We start from the raw sequence: 20,255 nt of genomic DNA, 5'->3' as shown, positions 1-20,255 counted from the left end.
AGAAATAGAGGCAGAGACACAGATGCAGAGAACAAATGTATGGATACCAAAGGGGAAAGTGGGGGTGGGATGAAATGGGAGATTGGAATTGACATATATGCAACTGTTGATACTATGTATAAAATAGATAACTAATGAGAACCTACTGTGCTAGAGAACCTAGCACAGGGAACTCTACTAAATGCTCTGTGGTGACCTAAGTGGGAAGGAAATCCAAAAAAGAGGGGATATATAGCTGATTCACCATGTTGTACAGTAGAAACTAACAGCAGTGCAAAGCAACTATACTCCAATAAAAATTTTTTTAAAGATGTGCATATATACAATGGAATACTATGCAACAATAAAAAAGAATGAAATAATGCCATTTGCAGCAACATACATGGATATAGAGATGAAGTGAAATAAGTAAAAATAAGAAATAACAAGTCTGGTTACAGCCAATCTGTGGGCGTAGAGCCCAGCACTTTTTGACTGTGGCTGCTACATCCTGGCCTTGAAAAAGGCAAGAAGAGACCCTCCCTCCATCTGGGGCAAGAAGATCAAGGCTCAGGCTCACAAAAGCCACTTGTCTGTCTAAGGCTCATAGGAGAAATGAGAGTCCACTGACAGATCAGCAAGACGACCCCCAGAGGTTCAGCAGGAACAAGCAATGATCAGAAGTAGCCATCGGTTTCTGCTGGCACACTGCTCATCCAATTACCATGACTTTAAAGTAAAATGACTCTTATTTTCCCACCAAAGACAAGTTCTGTGGCTTTATCAAGCTAAAAAAAGGTCTTCTTACAATAATAGCTATCCATCATAACAAAAACAAATTTTTCTCACTACTTTGCAAGTAATTCTCACCTGTGCACATTAATTAGCTTTTAACTATTGTAAGATTCTGACAGTGACTCAGGAAACTCAAATCAGGGCTCTGTGACATCCTAGAGGGGTAGAATGGGGTGGCAGTTTCGAGGAGGAGGGGACATATGTATACCTATGGTTGATTCATGTTGATGTATGGCAGAAACCAACACAATTTGGTATTTGTTTAAAATAAACTAAAAAAAAAAAATGAGAAATATATCTATTATATGTGGAATCTAAAATATGACACAAGGTGGGGGGTGGGATAGTTAGGGAGTCTGGGATTGATGTACACACTGCTGTATTTACCATGGATAACCAATAGGGACCCACAGGGGACTCTGCTCAATATTATGTAACAATCTAAATGGGAAAAGAATTTGAAAAAGAATAGATACATGTGTATGTTTAACTTAATCACTCTGCAATACACCTGGAACTGTAACATTGGTAATCAACTATACTTCAATATACAACAGATAGTTTTTTTAAAAAGTTGAAAGAAAATATGACACAAATGAACATATCTACATAACAGAAACAGACTTACATATGGAGATCAGATTTGTGGTTGCCAAGGCATAAGAGGGGTGGGGGAGGGATGAATTAGGAGTTTGAGGTTAGCAGATGCAAAATATTATATATAGAATGCATAAACAACAAGGTCCTACTGTATAGCATAGGGAAATGTATTTAATAACCTGTGATAAACCATAATGGCAAAGATTATAAGAAGAACTTATATCCATGTATAATAATCACTTTGCTGCATAGCAGAAACTAACAACACTGTAAATCAACTATGTCAATTAAAAAAAAGTATTGAAAAACTTTGTGTCCTCTAACACAACTCTTTGAAGTTACTTTGTATTCCAAAAGCAAAATAAAACTTGGGCTGCAAAATCTGCCACCACATAGGAACAATCAAAAATCAAATCAAAATATCCCACATTTACCCTGTTTTCAGGCTTTGTTACCAATTTCATGCAGGTAGTGCCAGCAAGGCTATGAAAGCAGCCTATGTTTATTGCAAATTCAGTTGACTACTGAAAGTATAGAATGACTTCATAAATAGAACACCTGTAAAGTTTGTCCTAATGGTCTATGATGGATGCAAGTCAGCTGAGCAGCCAGTGATGCACAGGGATGGAGAGGATAAGCATGCAGAGAATGGATGCTATTCCATTAGGGATACTCAAGCAGGCATCTGTCACGGACTGGAGTTGGGCACCAAGAGTCCATTCCAGACCGAGTTTCTAGGATTCTGAAACTCTAAAGAATACCAGGTATTCTTTTGAAAGTATTATTGAGCTCTGTTTTGCTTTTCAGACCACAGGGAAGGAGGCCAACCCTGGGTTGGGACTCCTGCCCAACAGTGAATGCCCTAGTGCCTCTGTCTCTTGCTGGCCAGATGGAGGCATCACCTAGCCCAGGTAGGCTTTGACATGAAGATAAAAGTCTGGCACCACCACAGGCCCTCAACTCTTTGTCTTTATCCACTAGGATAGGTTATGATATGTGGAAGCCTCAAGTGCTTGTGGTTTCATGTGTCCTTGGGACCCCTTCCTACCCTAGAGATTTCTGACATAAGAGAGCATTTCTACCTGTACCTCAAGAGTTCCATGTCTTAGCATGTGTGTACATTTCCTCTCTCATCTTCCAGCAGAAGCTAACTCCCCAGTCAATTAAATTCTTGAACCAAATTTGTGGTAACTATAGTCATGAATGTATCCAGCTATTAGTAACCAAAGAACATAAGGAAAAAAGATGGGCTTGGATTGCTTTGGGGAAGATTCTAGAGGAAGGACAGAGACACAGTGAAGACGAAGAGGACCACTTAACCAGGACAAATTACTCGAATTGGACATCAGTGAATTTATATTTTGGTTAGCATTTTGCAAACAATTTTTCTAAATCTTTAAAAAACGACGTCTTTCCAAATAATCACCAAACTCCCAACAGGCACAAAACACTCTGAAGAACTGAGTGGACTATAACCAATTACATAAAACACTACTGCCAGCAGAAAATTCCTGATGCTTGATACATGTTCAAAGTGAAAGCCACGCATGCATCTTTCATATTAAACCACTGACGTTCAGTGAGGTTCAGCTTGAAGACACTGATCTTCTATCATTTAGAATGCAAAAGGGTGAGCAGGGCAGATTATTATGGAACTAAGAATATGCATAATTTTAAGGGAAAGATGTATTTATCACTCAAGAAATACTATTTAAAATATTAACAGTTTAAAAGGAACATTAACTGTGAATGGCAGTTAGAACGCAAGGAAAATATGACATTTAAGCAAGTTAATGTTAACTCAATAGAAATCACATCATCATCAACCTTTCTGTAGAGAATTTGTGAATGCTATCTTATCTTTTGCTTAAGTTCATACAGAGTCCCAGAAAAGCATGTGAATAAGATCTGTGTTTGACATATTTACACCTATGTCTTATCTGCTTTAAGAAAAAACACGCCTTCAAAACCCTACACTATGAAAAACTATTTTCAGGAATTTTTATTTGGTCCGTTGATCTAACAAGGCTGAGTTCGCAAGTCTTTCACCCCCAAGTTAAAAATTGGAGCAACAAAACAAAACTCCAGCAAGGCATAAATAAGATAGTAAAGTGCATATATACAATCCCAGAAAAGTTTTGATTGGGAAGAGCAAAAATTTCTAGTGCAAAAACTGCTTTTGCCAGCAAAGCTCCCTCTCTGAAATCAAAGGGCTACAATAAAAGTTAAAATTGGAACGTGTTTAAGCAATGCCTCTTTTCAGTCAAGAGTTAATATATGTGCATGCACCTTGGCCCAAACTATATTCAACCTGGTAAAAGGGGGGAATTTCAGAGGACAGTTCAGAAACAGAATTTCCTGATCCAAGGCACTGCTTTCTCCAGGTGCCCCATGAGCAAGTTCCTTAGATGTGCAAGCTGATGTCCATCAGCTGCAAGTGGACACTTGGAAAAACCCCAGGAACATACTTGCAGTGTGCTCACGACTTATGAAGCGTATTCAAACATGGTCACTTTATCTTGGTTTTGTCTTGTGTCTCTCTGTTCTTTCGAGCCCAAACTTGACTCTATGCAATGTTTTGTGCTTTTTGTATTTGAACAGAGACTGGGCATTGTCTGTGGGAATTCCCTTGGGTTATATCACCATGGCCTTTTGAACATCCGTTTTTATCCTTTTTTTGGAATTCATAATAAAATAGTTTTGCATTTCTCAGTACAATTACATAGATGAAGGATTTTTTTTCCCCTTTTCCTTCAAGGATCCAAGTTGAAAGCTCTTAGGAGGACATCCAGATCACCGAGATTAGCCGCCTGGAAGAGTTCCGGCTGGTCCATCAGAGAAAGGGCAATTCTAAGGGCAGCCCAGATATTCCCAGAGATGGCAGGATGAGGGACTTGCTGCTGATTCCTGCTCTTTCTTTGCAAACTGAGGGCAGTGAGAAAATTGCTGACCGCTTCTCTAAGAGGGTAAAAAAACAGACATTTAAAAATTCAACAGATTTCAGAGTTAGCCAACTTAGAAGTAAGATAAAAACGAATTATCATCTTGGTCTAAAGTCCAAAACCACCTCTTTGGTGTTTTGGATCACGAGGTGAACAGCTTTCTGATTCTCTCACTGTTCCTTTGTGAAGTCATTATTAAACATAGTGAAATCAGAAAGAAGGAAAGTAAACTATGTTTTAGGTATGTCACATGGGACAGTTAGAACCATTGCCAACTCATTAATGCATTTGATTTTCCCCTTGCTCCAGGAATGATCTGATGACTTAATACCTTTGCAGGTGTGATTTGTATAAACAGAGGAGGCATCTGACCTTACTCTGAAACTATGTAGTTTAGCTTTTCTCATTAGTTTAACTTTTCTCAAAATAGGAGGCAGCCAGGGTTCAGTTGAGTTTGAGTTTCAAAGCAGCTGGTTATTTAGCCTTAGGCAGCTTTCTTCTCTAAGTCTCAGTTTCCCCAACTGAATAAAAGTCATTTAAGAACCTTGTTGTGAGGTGTAGCTGAATCATTTATGTGAAAGCTCTATCATTAAGTTAGGTCAATAGCTCTCCATGTGTGGTCTGGGGAACTCTAGGGATCAGTGAGGTCAAAATTATTTTTATAATAATACTGAGATGTCATTTTACAGCTTCATTCTCATTTCCTCATGAATATACAACGGAGTTTTCCAGCGACTTTTATGATGTGTGATATCCCAATAGACTGAATGCAGAAGCAGAGTAAGAATGTCTTCTATAAGCAAGATATTAAAGAAATTTGCAAAAATGGTAAAAGAATGCCACTCTTCTCAGTAAACAGCTTGTCTGGGGGAATTTTTTTTGGTAAAATATATAATTTATATAAACATATAATTGGTTTATTATTTTTAAATGAATCTCTTCAACTTTTCTCAATTTCTAATATGGTAAATATTGATAGGTATAACCCACATAAACAAAAGTCCCTTCAGATTCTCCATAATTGTTAAAAGTGTAAAGGGGTCCCAAGAACAAAAAGTCTGTGACCCGCCTAGGCAGATGCTGTCCAAAGGCCTAGCTCCTGTGGTCCACGACCCTGCTTCTGTTGCTTGCGTACTTCCTGGAACCGCCCTCTTAGGTCCCCATCACCTGGAACATGTATTACATATCTGACAAACTTGTCTTTGCCAAGAATGGCGTCTCTTTAACTTGTTTCTTCTTTACTCTTCTTAAAAGCTTTTCACACATTTGATCTCATTTAGTCCTACAAGGAAGTTACTGTTAAGCATCCTAAGAAACCATAAGGAAAGCAAGGCTGGATTTCTGATTCGAGCGCACATGATTCAGGCATTTGCTCATCAACACTGCTTGGCTCAGACAGTAAAGAATCCACCTGTAATATGGGAGACCTGGGTTCAATTCCTGGGTTGGGAAGATACCCTGGAGGAGGGCATGGCCACCCACTCCAGTATTTTTGTGTGGAGAATCCCGTTGGACAGAGGAGCCTGGTAGGCTATGGTCCAGGGGGTCACAACAAGTCGGGCACGACTGAGCGACTAAATGCACACACGTTAGATCTGCCTGGAAGTAAAGGGCACTGGATGTAGCAATTTGGGTAATGGAAGGGAGTGGGTGTTTTCTCATCACCCCTCTTCTGGATTTCTTGTGATCAAGCAAGAGAGGAGGATTTATAACAGATACACAAGGAAAGTTTGCCATGGAGGCCCTTTCTGGCTTCCTTGGCACAGCTCAAATGATGATGACTCCATTTACTCTCATCATCCTAGGCCTGTAAGAACCCTGGGGAGGAAAGATGCTGGAATGCCCTCCTGCACAGGCGGCTCCCGCCCTACTGTGTGGCAGTGGTCTCAGGGCCATGGAGGGTAACGGCCTAGAAGAGTCTAGCCTTAGCCTGCTCGCCTCGTCAAGCAACTCTAGGTTTTTCTCACGAAGATAGTCTAAGCCTGTTCCCCAGCCTAAGGACTCAGAGGTCTTTGGGGAACTCAGAAGATTGTACACATACAAGTGTGAACAGTTCCAAATATACATACACACATGTATGTATAAGTTAAAAGTGTTTTAAATGTTATGTCATGATTAAGAAAAAGCACATTCGTTTAAAAGCATTCTTCACTTTATAGTAGGTTTCCCTCATTTTACTAAGAATAAAAAAGGGGATGAGATTTATGTTTTCAACTAAAATGGGGTCCTCACTTTCGAATGGCTCCTTCCCAGGTGGCTCAGCGGTAAAGAATCTGCCTGCAGGACAGGAGACGTGGGTTCGATCCCTGGGTCAGGAAGATCCCCTGGAGAAGGAAATGGCAACCTGCTCCAGTTTTCTTGCCTGGAGAATCCCATGGACAGAGGGGCCTGGCAGGCTAAGGTCCAGGGGGTCGCAAAGAGTCAGATACAACTTAGTGACTGAACAATCCAGCCCTCACTTTTGAAAAGGTTAAGATTTTTTTGGTCTAAGCTCTACTTTGAAGCTTCTACTGACAAAGGGGAGCATTTTAAGCTCCGCCTCAGTTTCATACCAATAATTTCCTCTCCTTATTTCAACTGTATACAGTATGAGGAGAGTGCTTGCCTTTGACTCTTCACAGAACATGTGAGATGAGAAACAGCGCACGGTATAGGTCCATACACAGACACCTGCATTCTTGAGGGAGATTTTAGGTTCCAAGACCAGTGGATATGGACAAATTGGCACCAGCTCATGGCTTTTTTCTGAGCCACATCTCTACTGAGGGTTGTTACTTCCTAAGGACATAATTATACCGAAAGTGAAACTTGTTTTCAGAATGCATTTAAGCCTATGGTCTTTTTTCTCAGGAAAGATGCAAGATGTTTATTATTTCACAAGGTTTCCCATGCCCTAAAAAGGCCCACAAAGTATAGTCAAAACACTTTGCTGTTTCAAAGTATCTAAGAATGTTCAAACTACTGCACAATTGCACTTATCTCACACGCTAGCAAAGTAATGCTCAAAAATCTCCAAGCCAGGCTTCAACAGTATGTGAACCGTGAACTTCCAGATGTTCAAGTTGGTTTCAGAAAAGGCTGAGGAACCAGAGATCAAATTGCCAACATCCGCTGGATCGTCGAAAAAGCAAGAGAGTTCCAGAAAAACATCTATTTCTGCTTTATTGACTATGCCAAAGCCTTTGACTGTGCGGGTCACAAAAAACTGTGGAAAATTCTGAAGGAGATGGGAATACCAGACCACCTGACCTGCCTCTTGGGAAACCTGTATGCAGGTCAGGAAGCAACAGTTAGAACTGGACATGGAACAACAGACTGGTTCCAAATAGGAAAAGGAGTATGTCAAGGCTGTATATTGTCACCCTGCTTATTTAACTTATATGCAGAGTACATCATGAGAAACGCTGGGCTGGAGGAAGCACAAGCTGGAATCAAGACTGCCAGGAGAAATATCAATAACCTCAGATATGCAGATGACACCACCCTTATGGCAGAAAGTGAAGAAGAACTAAAGAACCTCTTGATGAAAGTGAAAGAGGAGAGTGAAAAAGTTGGCTTAAAGCTCAACATTCAGGAAACTAAGATCATGGCATCTGGTCCCATCACTTCATGGCAAATAGATGGGTAAACAGCGGAAACAGTGACAGACTTAATTTTGGGGGGCTCCAAAATCACTGCAGATGGTGACTGCAGCCATGAAATTAAAAGACACTTGCCCCTTGGAAGGAAAGTTATGACCAACCTAGACAGCATATTAAAAAGCAGAGACATTACTTTGTCAACAAAGGTCCATCTAGTCAAGGCTATGGTTTTTCCAGAAGTCGTATGGATGTGAGAGTTGGACTATACAGAGAGCTGAGCGCAGAGGAATTGATGCTTTTGAACTGTGGTGTTGGAGAAGACACTTGAGAGTCCCTTGGACTGCAAGGAGATCCAACCAGTCCATCCTAAAGGAGATCAGTCCTGGTTGTTCATTGGTAGGACTTATGTTGAAGCTGAAACTCCAATACTTTGGCCACCTGATGCGAAGAGCTAACTCACTGAAAAAGACCCTGATGCTGGGAAAGATTGAGGGCAGGAGGAGAAGGGGATGACAGAGGATGAGATGGTTGGATGGCATCACCGACTCAATGGACATGGGTTTGGGTGGACTCTGGGAGTTGGTGATGGACAGGGAGGCCTGGTGTGTTGCTGTTCATGGGGTCGCAAAGAGTCAGACGCAACTGAGCCACTGAACTGAACTGAACCGATCAAAATAGACTGATTTAGCAAACAAGACTACAGGATGCACAATTAAATCTGAATTTCAGATAGTAATTTTCATTATTAAGTATGTAACATGCAATATTTGGAAAATACTTCTCTAAACACATACTTGTGTTTATCTGAGATTCAAACTTAGCTGGGCATTCTACATTTTATCTGTCAACCCTAAAATTGACCCGTTCTTTACTGGAGACTTTATGCTTGAGATTAAAAATTCGCACGTCAGCAAATTTTGTCCATTTCTACCTCTTATGGATTTTCATGGCCTCCTGCAAATAGCTGCCCTACTGTGAATGCCAAGAAAGTATTTCATTGACCCCTCATATTTTTTTTTTCTACAGTAAGAAGTTACAATTAAAGCTCATCTGGAAGCTTTGCAAAATGTTCATGTAAGGGAGGCTCTTCTAAAGCTTAGCATGTACATCAATGAAGTTAGAACATTCCCTCACACCACAGATAAAAATAAACTCAAAGTGGTTTAAGGACTTAAATATAATACATGACACCATAAAACTCCTAGAAGAGAACATAGGCAAATCACCCTCTGAAACAAATTGTACCAGTGTTTTCTTAGGTCAGTCTCTCAACACAAAAGAAATAAAAGCGAAAATAAGCAAATAGGACCTAATCAAATTTACAAGGTTTTGCACAGCAAAGGAACCATCAACAATATGAAAATATAACCTATGGACTGGGAGAAATGTTTGTAAATGATATCGCTAACAAGGGATTAACTCCCCAAATATAGAAACAGCTCATACAGCTCAATATAAAAAACCCAAAAAACCCAATCAAAATATGGCAGAAAACTTAAAGAGATATTTCTCCAGAGAAGACATACAGGTGGCTAACAGTCACATGGAAAGATGCTCAACATCGCTAATCATTAGAGAAATACAAATCAAAACTATAATCACACTGATCAGAGTGGCTATCAAAAAGTCTGCAAATAATACATTCTGGAGAGGGCGTGAAGAAAAGAGAATCCTCCTACACTATTGGTGGGAATGTAAGTTGGTCCACTATGGAAAACAGCATGAAGGTTCCTTAGAAAGTTGAAAATAGAGTTACCATGTGATCCAGCAATCCCACCCCTGGCCATATATCTGGAAAAGATGAAAACTAATTTGGAAAGACACGCCCCCCCCCCCCCCCCCCCCCCCCCGCAAGTGTTCACAGCAGCACTATTTATAATAGCCAAGACATGGCAGCAACCTAAATGTCCACTGGCAGATGAATGGATAAAGGAGATACGGGGCATGTATACATGTATAAAGTGGAATAGTACTCAGCCACAAAAAGAATGAAAGAATGCCATTTGCAGCAACACGGGTGGACCTAGAGAGTGTCATACTGAGTGGAGTCAGCCAGAGAAAGACAAATAATATAACGTCACTTATTTGTAGAATCTTAACAAATGATATAAATGAACTTCTTTACCAAACAGGAACAGACTCATAGGCATAAAAAGCAAATTTATGGCTACCAAATGGGAAAGGTGAGGAAGAGATAAATTCAGAGTTTAGGATTAACAGATACACACTACTATATATGAAATAGACAAACAGCAAGGATTTACTGTATAGCATAGGGAATTCAATATCTTGTAAAAAACTATAATGGAAAAGAACCTGGAAAAGAATATATATATATCTGAATTACTTTGCTGTACTAGAAACTAACACAACATTGTAAATCAACTATGCTTCAATTTTTTTTAAAAGGCTTCTTTCAGTGAATTTAATATGTCTATGTGTACATGCGCATTTGTTTACATCTCTTCTTGTTCCAGAAGAAGGACCTAAGGTGTTATAAAATCTATATACACAACCAACCTAGTAAGTGAATAAAGGGAGTAAAAATAAGAAATCAGGTTAGGGGAATCAGAGTCAGGAATGAAGCTTATAGATGGAACATGCATCATCAGGCTGATGGGCAGGGACGTGGCACAATTTGATTCTGGCCCTTTGTGTGGCTGACGTAAAGAGGGCCTTTGCTGTGACACACTTCACAATGTCCACAGAATAAAACAGAGTGGGTGCTCAGGAATCACTCAGCTATTCTTGGGTTTTGACCTGAGTAAGATCCTCTTAGAGGACAGAGTGCAATCTAGTGACTAATGTTCTTTCTAATATCCTCTGAGGATAAATGCAGCAACTCGTTTCTAAAGTTTCAGTATTTGCCGGTGGCAAAATGCTCTAATGCGGTTCAGAGATGGCAATTCTTCAGATGTCAAAAGAGTACAATCCAGTTATGTGGCTCTCTCATGACTTATCTAAATGGTAATAATAATGATGATGATGGCAATGACAATACTCAGACTAATGATGCCTACTAGGTATTGAACATCAGTTCTGTGCTAGGCAATTACATTTAACCTGTACTATAATCCTGCAATATAGATATTACGTCTTTTATTTTTTTATCCAAGTGAAGAAACTGATGCTCAAAGTTATGTGCCCAGAATTATGAAACCAGTAAATGGCAGAGCTCTGATGTGAACCCAAGTTTGTCTGATTCTAAAAGCCTGGCTCTGAGAATGAGAAGGGGTTTACATTTTTTGTGTAGTTTGACACTAACATTCTCTTTTTTCCCCCCACTTAAGAAAAGTAATACCTGTTGATTTAGAAAATAGAAAATAATAGGAAAAGAAAGAAGAAAAACCACCCAAACTTTTATTACTCAAAAGAAATAAATGTAATTTATGCTCCGTGTTGATGGGGGAACAGATAGAGGATATACACCTGAAAGAAAATAAGGAGTCACGAGAGAAGGAGCAAGACATTCCAAACTTTAAACCCACCCTTTGAAGTTTTCCTTTTTTTTTTAAACTAACTTTACTTGTAAATTAGGTTTGGAAAATCTGGATTCTTGGCTGTGCTTTGCCAAAAACTGGCCCTGAGACCTTGTTGAGTCATTCTTCTGTATTCCTCCATTCCTAGCCATGGTTATTTTCCCCCTTACCTGGGAAATGACGGGTTGGACTGCTCACGTTTCTCGAAGAGTTGCTCTTGGGGGTGTTAAAAACCCAGATGACTTGTCCTAACTCCAAATCGATCAAAATCTTTGGGAGAGGAGCCCCAGAATCTACATTTCACAAGATGCCCAAATAATTGCTGTTCTCTAATGACTAAGAAACATGGAGGCGGACAGTTCCTGTCTCAACAGCCCTCAGGATCTGAAGATCTGAAACTCACCCTTAACAGGAGGAGATTACTTCACAAAAGGAGGTATTTTTACTGAGAAACAACCTTTCAGATTAATCAACCTCAGCCCTGAGTGTGACTCTTAGCATTAGCCTGCTGCCATACTTCACCTGTAGGCGCCCAGGTTGATGCAGCTTATCCCCAGGTTGTATCTGGACCGGATGAAGCCTGGCTGAATCTCCAGTGCTCGTGTGTAGGCCTCCACAGCCTCCTCACTGCGGTCTCCATTTGCCAAGGTTGCCCCAAGACGGTTCCATAATGAATAGTCCTGATGAAAAAATTTGAGCTCTCGTAACAATTTGTACAAGTCACAATGACACAGTATTCCAACATTCCTGGCTGAAGGATGATAGCTAAAAATGTGTCAGTGCTAATGGACAAGGACCATGACTGATGAATTACTCAAAAATCTTTATGGACAACCCTCTGAAATGACTTTCATTCATTAAGGAGCAGCTACCATTTGATGCTATCAGGCAATTCGTGTTTCTATTTTAGGTCTCTTAGGTATTAACATCCATGGTAGCATATCATTAGTACTGATCACTTTAAACCACTGGATTCAGGGAAATAAAGTGTAGCAGAAATGCACAAAATGTAACCTCTGAAAACTTACTTTTAACAGACAATCTTCTGGTTTCTTGCTACACACTTACCTCTGGTCGAACAGTTAAGGCAGCATTAAATGCGTCTATTGCTCTATTAAATTCTCCACTCAGGTGGAACAGCACCCCCAAGCCTGTCTGCAGATCTGGGTCGATCACATCTCCATTTTGGTGGGCAGCTTCCAGGTATAATTCCTTTACTCCTTCCAGAACAGAGCTACGAGGAAAACAAATCAGATTTGTTGGCCAAATAGTCTGAACACAGATGATTTACTTTTCCCCATACCTAATTCTCAGGCTTTATAAAACCTGGCACATTGGTATTTAAGTTATTTATATGCCCGAAGTATTTGAGTTTGAAATATGGTATTCAGATAAACATCTAGGAGTGTCCACAAGTAGATCATGTGTCCAAAGTTTGGTTCTGGTCTCTGATCAGCCTTTTCAGTCAGTGCTGCTCTTTCAGCAAAATGCTATCCTACACCCCCATCCTGAAATGCATGGTGGGGGGACCTGAAGCTTGTTAGCTGCCCCGAAGCTGACTGACTGTGTACACGGATGTAATTTAACAAGAAGGTTACCTATCAACTGGAGACTTAGACATCCGCCGGGTGAGGCCTGGAGATCCCTTCTTGCTCTTCACAAGGTATTTGTACTTTGGATTCTGCTTAATCCAGTTCTTTAAAGCTTCACAAGCATCTTGCTGATGGCCGGTGTTAGTGTAACTCACAGCCAAAGCCATCAGAGCTTTCAAGTTGTTGGGCTGCAGTTCTAAGCACCTGAAAGACGAGAATAAAAGTCAATTTCAGAATTTTCTGGAGCCAGAGTTTGAACAGTTCTTTAGAAAACTTTATTGACTAAATGGTGCAAAGCATTGCTAAATTTCTGTTAAGTCTCTGGAAAATAACCATATTTATCTACATGAAAATTGGGACCTCTGCCCATTTTTAAGAGTTACAACTCCAGTCTTATGAATGCATTTGGTAATTTTAATGAGATGGTTTAAAAACTGTAAAAAATATGGCTAATCCCCTCACATAATTTGGCAGTAATTAGTTTATCTAATGGGAAGTAGGGAATATCATTATTTTAATGCTGCTCTTAGCAACTAAACAACAGCTATCAATATATTAAATGTATCTTATCCAAAAAGCAAACTGACTTGAACTAAATTTCAATGTTAAGATGTAAAAGATTGTACAGTGCTTTGTAAAGGAGAAGGAAATTCCCAGGGTTTCTAGACTACTAATGTGGATTTAGGAGGCAGAGGCACCCCCTCATGCTAACCCACTAGCCTCTGGCAAGGGCTTTTCAAACTTTGATGTGCATGAGAATCATCTGGGGATCTGGGAAAATGCAAATTCTGACACAGTAGGCCTGGGGGGCAGCCTGAGGCTGTGCAGGTCAGACAGGCTCCCTGGTGAGGAGATGCTGGCAATCTGTGGATAAGACTTTGATTAGCATGCCCTCAGTCCAGTTCAGTTGCTCAGTCGTGTCCGACTCTTTGCGACCCCATGGACTGCAGCACGCCAGGCCTCCCTGTCCATCACCAACTCCCGGAGCTTACTCAAACTCATGTCCATTGAGTTGGTGCTGCCATCCAACCATCTCATCCTCTGTCATCCCCTTCTCCTCCCGCCTTCAATCTTTCCCAGCATCAGGGTCTTTTTCAGTGAGTTAGTTCTTTGCATCAGGTGGCCAAAGTATTGGAGTTTCAGCTTCAGCATCAGTCCTTCCAATGAATAATTGGGACTGATTTCCTTTAGGATGGACTGGTTGGATCTCCTCGCAGTCCAAGGGACTCTCAAGAGTCTTCTCCAACACCACAGTTCGAAAGCATCAATTCTTCAGCACTCAGCTTTCTTTACAGGACAACTCTCACATCCATATTTGACTACTGGAAAAACCATAGCTTTGACTAGATGGACCTTTGTTGGCAAAGTGATGTCTCTGCTTTTTAATAAGTTGTCTAGGTTGGTCATAACTTTTCTTCCAAACAGCAAACATCTTTTAATTTCATGGCTGCAGTCACCATCTGCAGTGATTTTGGAGCCCCCCAAAATAAAGTCTGTCACTGTTTCCCCTATCTATTTGCCATGAAGTAATGGGACCAGATGCCATGATCTTAGTTTTCTGAATGTTGAGTTTTAAGCCAACTTTTTCACTTTCCTCTTTCACTTTCATCAAGAGGCTCTTTAGTTCTTCTTTGCTTTCTGCCATAAGGGTGGTGTCATCTGCATATCTGAGGTTATTGATATTTCTCCTGCAATCTTGATTCCAGCTTGTGCTTCAACCAGTCCAGCATTTCTCATGATGTACTCTGCATATAAGTTAAATAAGCAGGGTAACAATATACAGCCTTGATGTACTCCTTTCCCCATTTGGAACCAGTCTGTTCTTCCATGTCCAGTTATAACTGTTGCTTCTTGACCTGCAAACAGATTTCTCAAGAAGCAGGTCAGGTAGTCTGGTATTCTGATCTCTTCAAGAATTTTCCACAGTTTATTGTGATCCACACAGTCAAAAGCTTTGGCCTAGTCAATAAAGCAGAAGTAGATATTTTTCTGCAACTCTCTTGTTTTTTCAATGATTCAACAGATGTTGGCAATTTGATCTCTGGTTCCTCTGCCTTTTCTAAATCAAGCTTGAACATCTGGAAGTTCATGTTTCACGTACTGTTGAAGCCTGGCTTGGAGAATTTTGAGCATTACTTTGCTAGCATGTGAGATGAGTGCAATTGTGTGGTAGCTTGAGCATTCTTTGGCATTGCCTTTCTTTGGGATTGGCATGAAAACTGACCTTTTCCAGTCCAGTGACCACTGCTGAGTTTTCCAAATTTGCTGGCATGTTGAGTGCAGCACTTTCACAGAACCTTATCTTTTAGGATTTGAAATAGGTCAACTGGAATTCCATCACCTCCACTAGCTTTGTTCATAGTGATGCTTCTTAAGGCCCACTTGACTTCACATGAAACTAAAGGCCACCCAAGACAGATGGGTAATGGTGGAGAGTTCTGACAAACTTGGTCCACTGGAGAAGGGAACAGCAAACCGCTTCAGTATTCTTGCCTTGAGAACCCCATGAACAGCATGAAAAGGCAAAAAGATAGGACACCGAAAGATGAACTCCCCAGGTCCGTAGGTGCCCAGTATGCTGCTGGAGATCAGTGGAGAAATCACTCCAGAAAGAATGAAGAGATGGAGTCAAAGGAGAAAAACACCCAATTGTAGATGTGACTGGTGATGGAAGTAAAGTCTGATGCTGTAAAGAGCAATATTGCGAGGGTGGGATGATTTGGGAGAATGGCATTGAAACATGTACATTATCATATGTGAAATGGATCGCCAGCCCAGGTTCGATGCATGAGACAGGGTGCTCAGGGCTGGTGCACTGCGATGACCCTGAGGGATGGGATGGGGAGGGAAGAGGGCGGGGGGTTCAGGATGGGGAACACATGTACACTCGTGGTGGATTCATATCAATGTATGGTAAAACCACTACAATACTGTAAAGTAATTAGCCTCCAATTAAAATAAATAAATTTATATATATATAAAAAAGCAATACTGCATAGGACCCTGGACTGTTAGGTCCATGAATCAAGGCAAATTGGAAGTGGTCAAACGGGAGATGGCAGGAGTGAACATCAACATTTTAGGAATCAGCGAACTAAAATGGACTGGAATGGGTGAATTTAACTCAGATGACCATTATATCTACTACTGTGGGGAAGAATCCCCTAGAAGAAATGGAGTAGCCCTCATAGTCAACAAAAGAGTCCAAATCTCAAAAACGACAGAATGATCTCTGTTTACAAAGCAAAACATTCAATATCACAGTAATCCAAGTCTATGCCCCAACAACTAATGCTGAAGAAGCTGAAGTTGAACAGTTCTATGAAGACCTACAAGACCTTCTAGAACTAATACCCAAAAAAGATGTCCTTTTCATTATAGGGGACTGGAATGCAAAAGTAGGAAGCCAATAAATACCTGGAGTAATGGGCAAATTTGGCCTTGGAGTACAGAATGAAGCAGGGCAAAGGCTAACAGAGTTTTGCCAAGAGAATGCACTGGTCATAGCAAACACCCTCTTCCAACAACACGAGAGACGACTCTATACCTGGACATCACCAGATGGTCAACACTGAAACCAGATTGATTATATTCTTTGCAGTCAAAGATGGAGAAGCTCTATACAGTCAGCAAAAACAAGTCCGGGAGCTGACTGTGGCTCAGATCATGAACTCCTTATTGCCAAATTCAGACTTAAATTGAAGAAAGTAGGGAAAACCACTATACCATTCAGGTACGACCTAAATCAAATCCCTTATGATTATATAGTGGAAGTGACAAATAGATTCAAGGGATCAGATCTGATAGAGTGCCTGAAGAACTATGAACGGAGGTTCATGAAATTGTACAGGAGTCAGGGATCAAGACCATCCCTTAGAAAAAGAAATGCAAAAAGGTAAAATGGTTGTTTGAGGAGGCCTTACAAATAGCTATGAAAAGAAGAGAAGTGAAAGGCAAAGGAGAAAAGGAAAGATATACCAATTTTAATGCAGAATTCCAAAGAATAGCAAGGAGAGATTTAAAAAAAAAGCCTTCCTCAGTGATCAATGCAAAGAAATAGAGGAAAGCAACAGAATGGGAAAGACTAGAGATCTCTTCAAGAAAATGAGAGATACCAAGGGAACGTTTCATGCAAAGATGGGCACAATAAAGGACAGAAATGGTATGGACCTAACGGAAGCAGAAGATACGGCAAGAATACACAGAAGAACTATGCAAAAAAGATCTTAATGACCCATATAACCACAAGGCTACGATCACTCACCTAGAGCCAGAAATCTCAGTGTGAAGTCAAGTGGGCTGCAGGAAGCATCACTATGAACAAAGCTAGTGGAGGTGATGGAATTCCAGTTGAGTGAGTCCTCACAGTACCTATATCAGTTCTTTAGGAACTGATAATGTATAACAAATATGTTTGTATGTGTATATATATATATATATTTATCTATTTATAAAGATTAGGGAAGTGAAAGTCTATTTGGTAGGGGCTGTTTTTCCATGGTTTAAATAGGGGCTCTAATCAAGTATTGTGTGATGCTATCTCCACCCAGTGAAGTCTAGAATTTTAGTCAGGGGGTCAGGATGATGAAACTATCTCAGCAGATTCTTCGTAGACAATTGGAGTTAGCATTATGCTGAGATTATTCTGAGTATTTTCTTCCTGAAGAAAACTTTCAGATGCTGCAGAAGGCTAGAAAGCTAAAAAGAACTATTGATTCAGTGAATCTATTTTACGACTGCTTTTGACATAGACTCTTGTGCCAACGAAGGTCAATTTGTAGATGATAAAACATTGCGATTTAGGAACATGATTTCTTCATACATTGTTCTCCAGAGCTAAATGTAAATAATATCTGGTGTCTTAGCACTTATCTTGGTCAAATTCTGTACAGTGTACTTAAGGGTCAAAAGACAAATCTGAAACAGCGGGAAGTCCTTTAACAAGTGTCCACCTGGCCCGTGATTTTGTGCTTAGTTTTATCTACCTCTGGAGGGCAACAATAGCTGCTTGTTCATTTTCATTCTCTGCCTGGGTTATCCCGAGGAACTGCCATGCCTACAAAAAAATAAAAAACAATGACTGATGTCAATGTTGCAAGAGGAAGCAGAGTCACTCATGTGCTTTAGCTGGTTTGTTTACATGTGACAATTCCCTCTCTGTGGAGCACCCTGACTTGGATGTGAGTCTTGTAAAGGGAGAAACATCACAACATCACCTGCATTTCTTCATTCAAATTCTCTTGTGGCATCTAGGTCAAGAGTTGCTGTCATTAGTTACAAACTCTAAGTATTTATCCTCCCCTGTGGCCCATGGAAACCTCTTGAGTCTCTGAGGTTTCATGATATTAGGTATCTTAAAACCAAAAGATAAATCTATAAAAGTATGCATTTATCAGGGAAAGAGGTAGAAAAATAATTTAGAAATATAACTAAGTAGTCGAAAGTTTACAATAAAGAATCTCGAGATGGACACAATAGAAGTAGTTTGCATAAATGAAAGTCAAGTAGTTACTATAAGAGGTAACAGGAAATTTAGGAATTAGGGGAAAGAAACCACCCTCCCCCGACACGATGTGTTCAACACAATAGTTAAAAAGCATAAAACACATATAAAATGCAATATACCTATAATTTTATAGCCTACATTTACACTTTGTATTACATTGTTAATTCTTTCATGTTTTTATAAAATCCCCTTCAAAATCTATAATTTTGAATTTCCTTTGTTAAATGGATATCCCATTACTCCCACCACTAATCCCCTTACTGCTCTAGTTGTTTCTAATCCTTTGCTAAAGTCAATAATGTGAAGAATATCTTCAAGTAGATAATGTTTTTCACATCTGGAATGAAAGTTTTTAATACAAAAAATTTCCACTTTTATACTTTTAAGAAGAGTAATTCTCACACCATTACAAGCACAATGTACATCAACAAAACCTGTCTTACACACATTGTCCTCAGATTTGCCTGGGGGTATCAGTTGTAGGGATTTAAAAAGGTTTGCATAACCTGCCCCCACCTGTGAAAGTCAATGCTATGAACATTTTAAAACAAAACTCTATGAAAACATATAGCGTCATCTTGTGTGCATGCTGTGCAATAAGTCACTTCAGTCGAGTCTGACTCTGTGACCCTGTGGACTATAGCCTGCCAGGCTCCTCTGTCCATGGGATTTCCCAGGCAAGAATCCTGGAGTGGGTTACCATGCCCTCTTCTGGGATCTTCCTGACCCAAGGATCCAACCTGGGTCTCATATCTCCTGAATTGGCAGGCAGGTTCTTTACCACTAGCACTACCTGGGAAGCCCAGTGTCATCTTAAAGTGCTGAAAAAATTGTATCAGCTTTTTCCCTCATGGGTTATTATTACACATATGATACAAATTCATAAAAAAGTACTGAGTATTTCTCTCCCAGAATATCAGAGACTCTTGTACATCTTTCAAATATATTCAGAGCAGCTTCTATTTTTATTTCACCTTTCATACATCTTAGAATGCTTTCTTAAGATTGATGAAACAATCTTTTTCTGGGGGCATCTTCCTAGCCTTTGGGTATAGTATCATTTTCACCATTCACAGACCATCAATTATCTTAGCCTTGGGGTCTCCATTGATTCAGAAGCCCTGGTCCTTATCTAGGATCCATTAGTTACCAAGTGTGCTCATTTTCTCAGTTGTGAATCTGGGACAATAATGTATACCTTTCATTAAACTTCCTAAGGTGATTGTGACAAATGACGTTTTATGTATGAAAACACACAGCATTTAGAAATGTATGAAGGCATTATTTTTTGAGGGGGTTGTAGTTTCCTATTAATGTAATGACTTTCTTTTCTAAATTGATAGATCTAAAAATTCCAATATTTTTATTCAGAATTTCAACTCTCAATTCAATCTCATTTCACCGTAAACATTTTGAGTAACAAGATACTAGGAGCTTTAACTAGTAATTTGTTTACTTGTTCTTTCTGTACAAACTCGGTACAACCAATAATAATGATGAGCGCTAAATACTGACATGTCAGGCACTGAACTAAGCACTTTAATCTCTATGAATTTACTTAATCTTCACAATACCCAATGAGATTGTTATAATTGTGATGTCCATTTTACATGTGAGGGAACTGAACCTTAGAGGGCTTAAATGGCTTGTCCCAGATCACAGGACTCACACGGCTAACAAGTAGTAGAACAGGAATTTGAACCACGTGGTTAGGTAGCAGATCCCAGAGGCTTAACCTCTATTCTCTACTGCCTTCTCAGCACTGTATACAAATTTCTGCA

At 39.9% G+C, this 20,255-nt stretch overlaps 1 protein-coding gene across 11 annotated transcripts in view; it reads right to left on the bottom strand.

Annotated features, from left to right (window-relative positions):
• Positions 1-2,555: 2,555 nt before the first annotated feature.
• The window catches only part of PEX5L (peroxisomal biogenesis factor 5 like), a 266,793-nt gene continuing 249,093 nt past the window's right edge, over positions 2,556-20,255 (bottom strand). For all 11 annotated transcript variants that reach the window (XM_043473663.1, XM_043473660.1, XM_043473661.1 and 8 more), the window contains 5 exons: positions 17,954-18,024; positions 12,975-13,172; positions 12,445-12,610; positions 11,899-12,056; positions 2,556-4,332 (listed from right to left, as the gene is read on the bottom strand). In XM_043473663.1, coding sequence (XP_043329598.1) covers positions 4,128-4,332; positions 11,899-12,056; positions 12,445-12,610; positions 12,975-13,172; positions 17,954-18,024 — 798 coding nt within the window. In that variant the 3' untranslated portion in view covers positions 2,556-4,127. The remainder of the gene's footprint in view (positions 4,333-11,898; positions 12,057-12,444; positions 12,611-12,974; positions 13,173-17,953; positions 18,025-20,255) is intronic.

This window comes from Cervus canadensis, chromosome 7 (assembly GCF_019320065.1).
Source record: "Cervus canadensis isolate Bull #8, Minnesota chromosome 7, ASM1932006v1, whole genome shotgun sequence".
NCBI lineage: Eukaryota > Metazoa > Chordata > Mammalia > Artiodactyla > Cervidae > Cervus > Cervus canadensis.
Note: the sequence above shows the minus strand (reverse complement) of the source record. Positions and strands in the feature narration are given on the sequence as shown.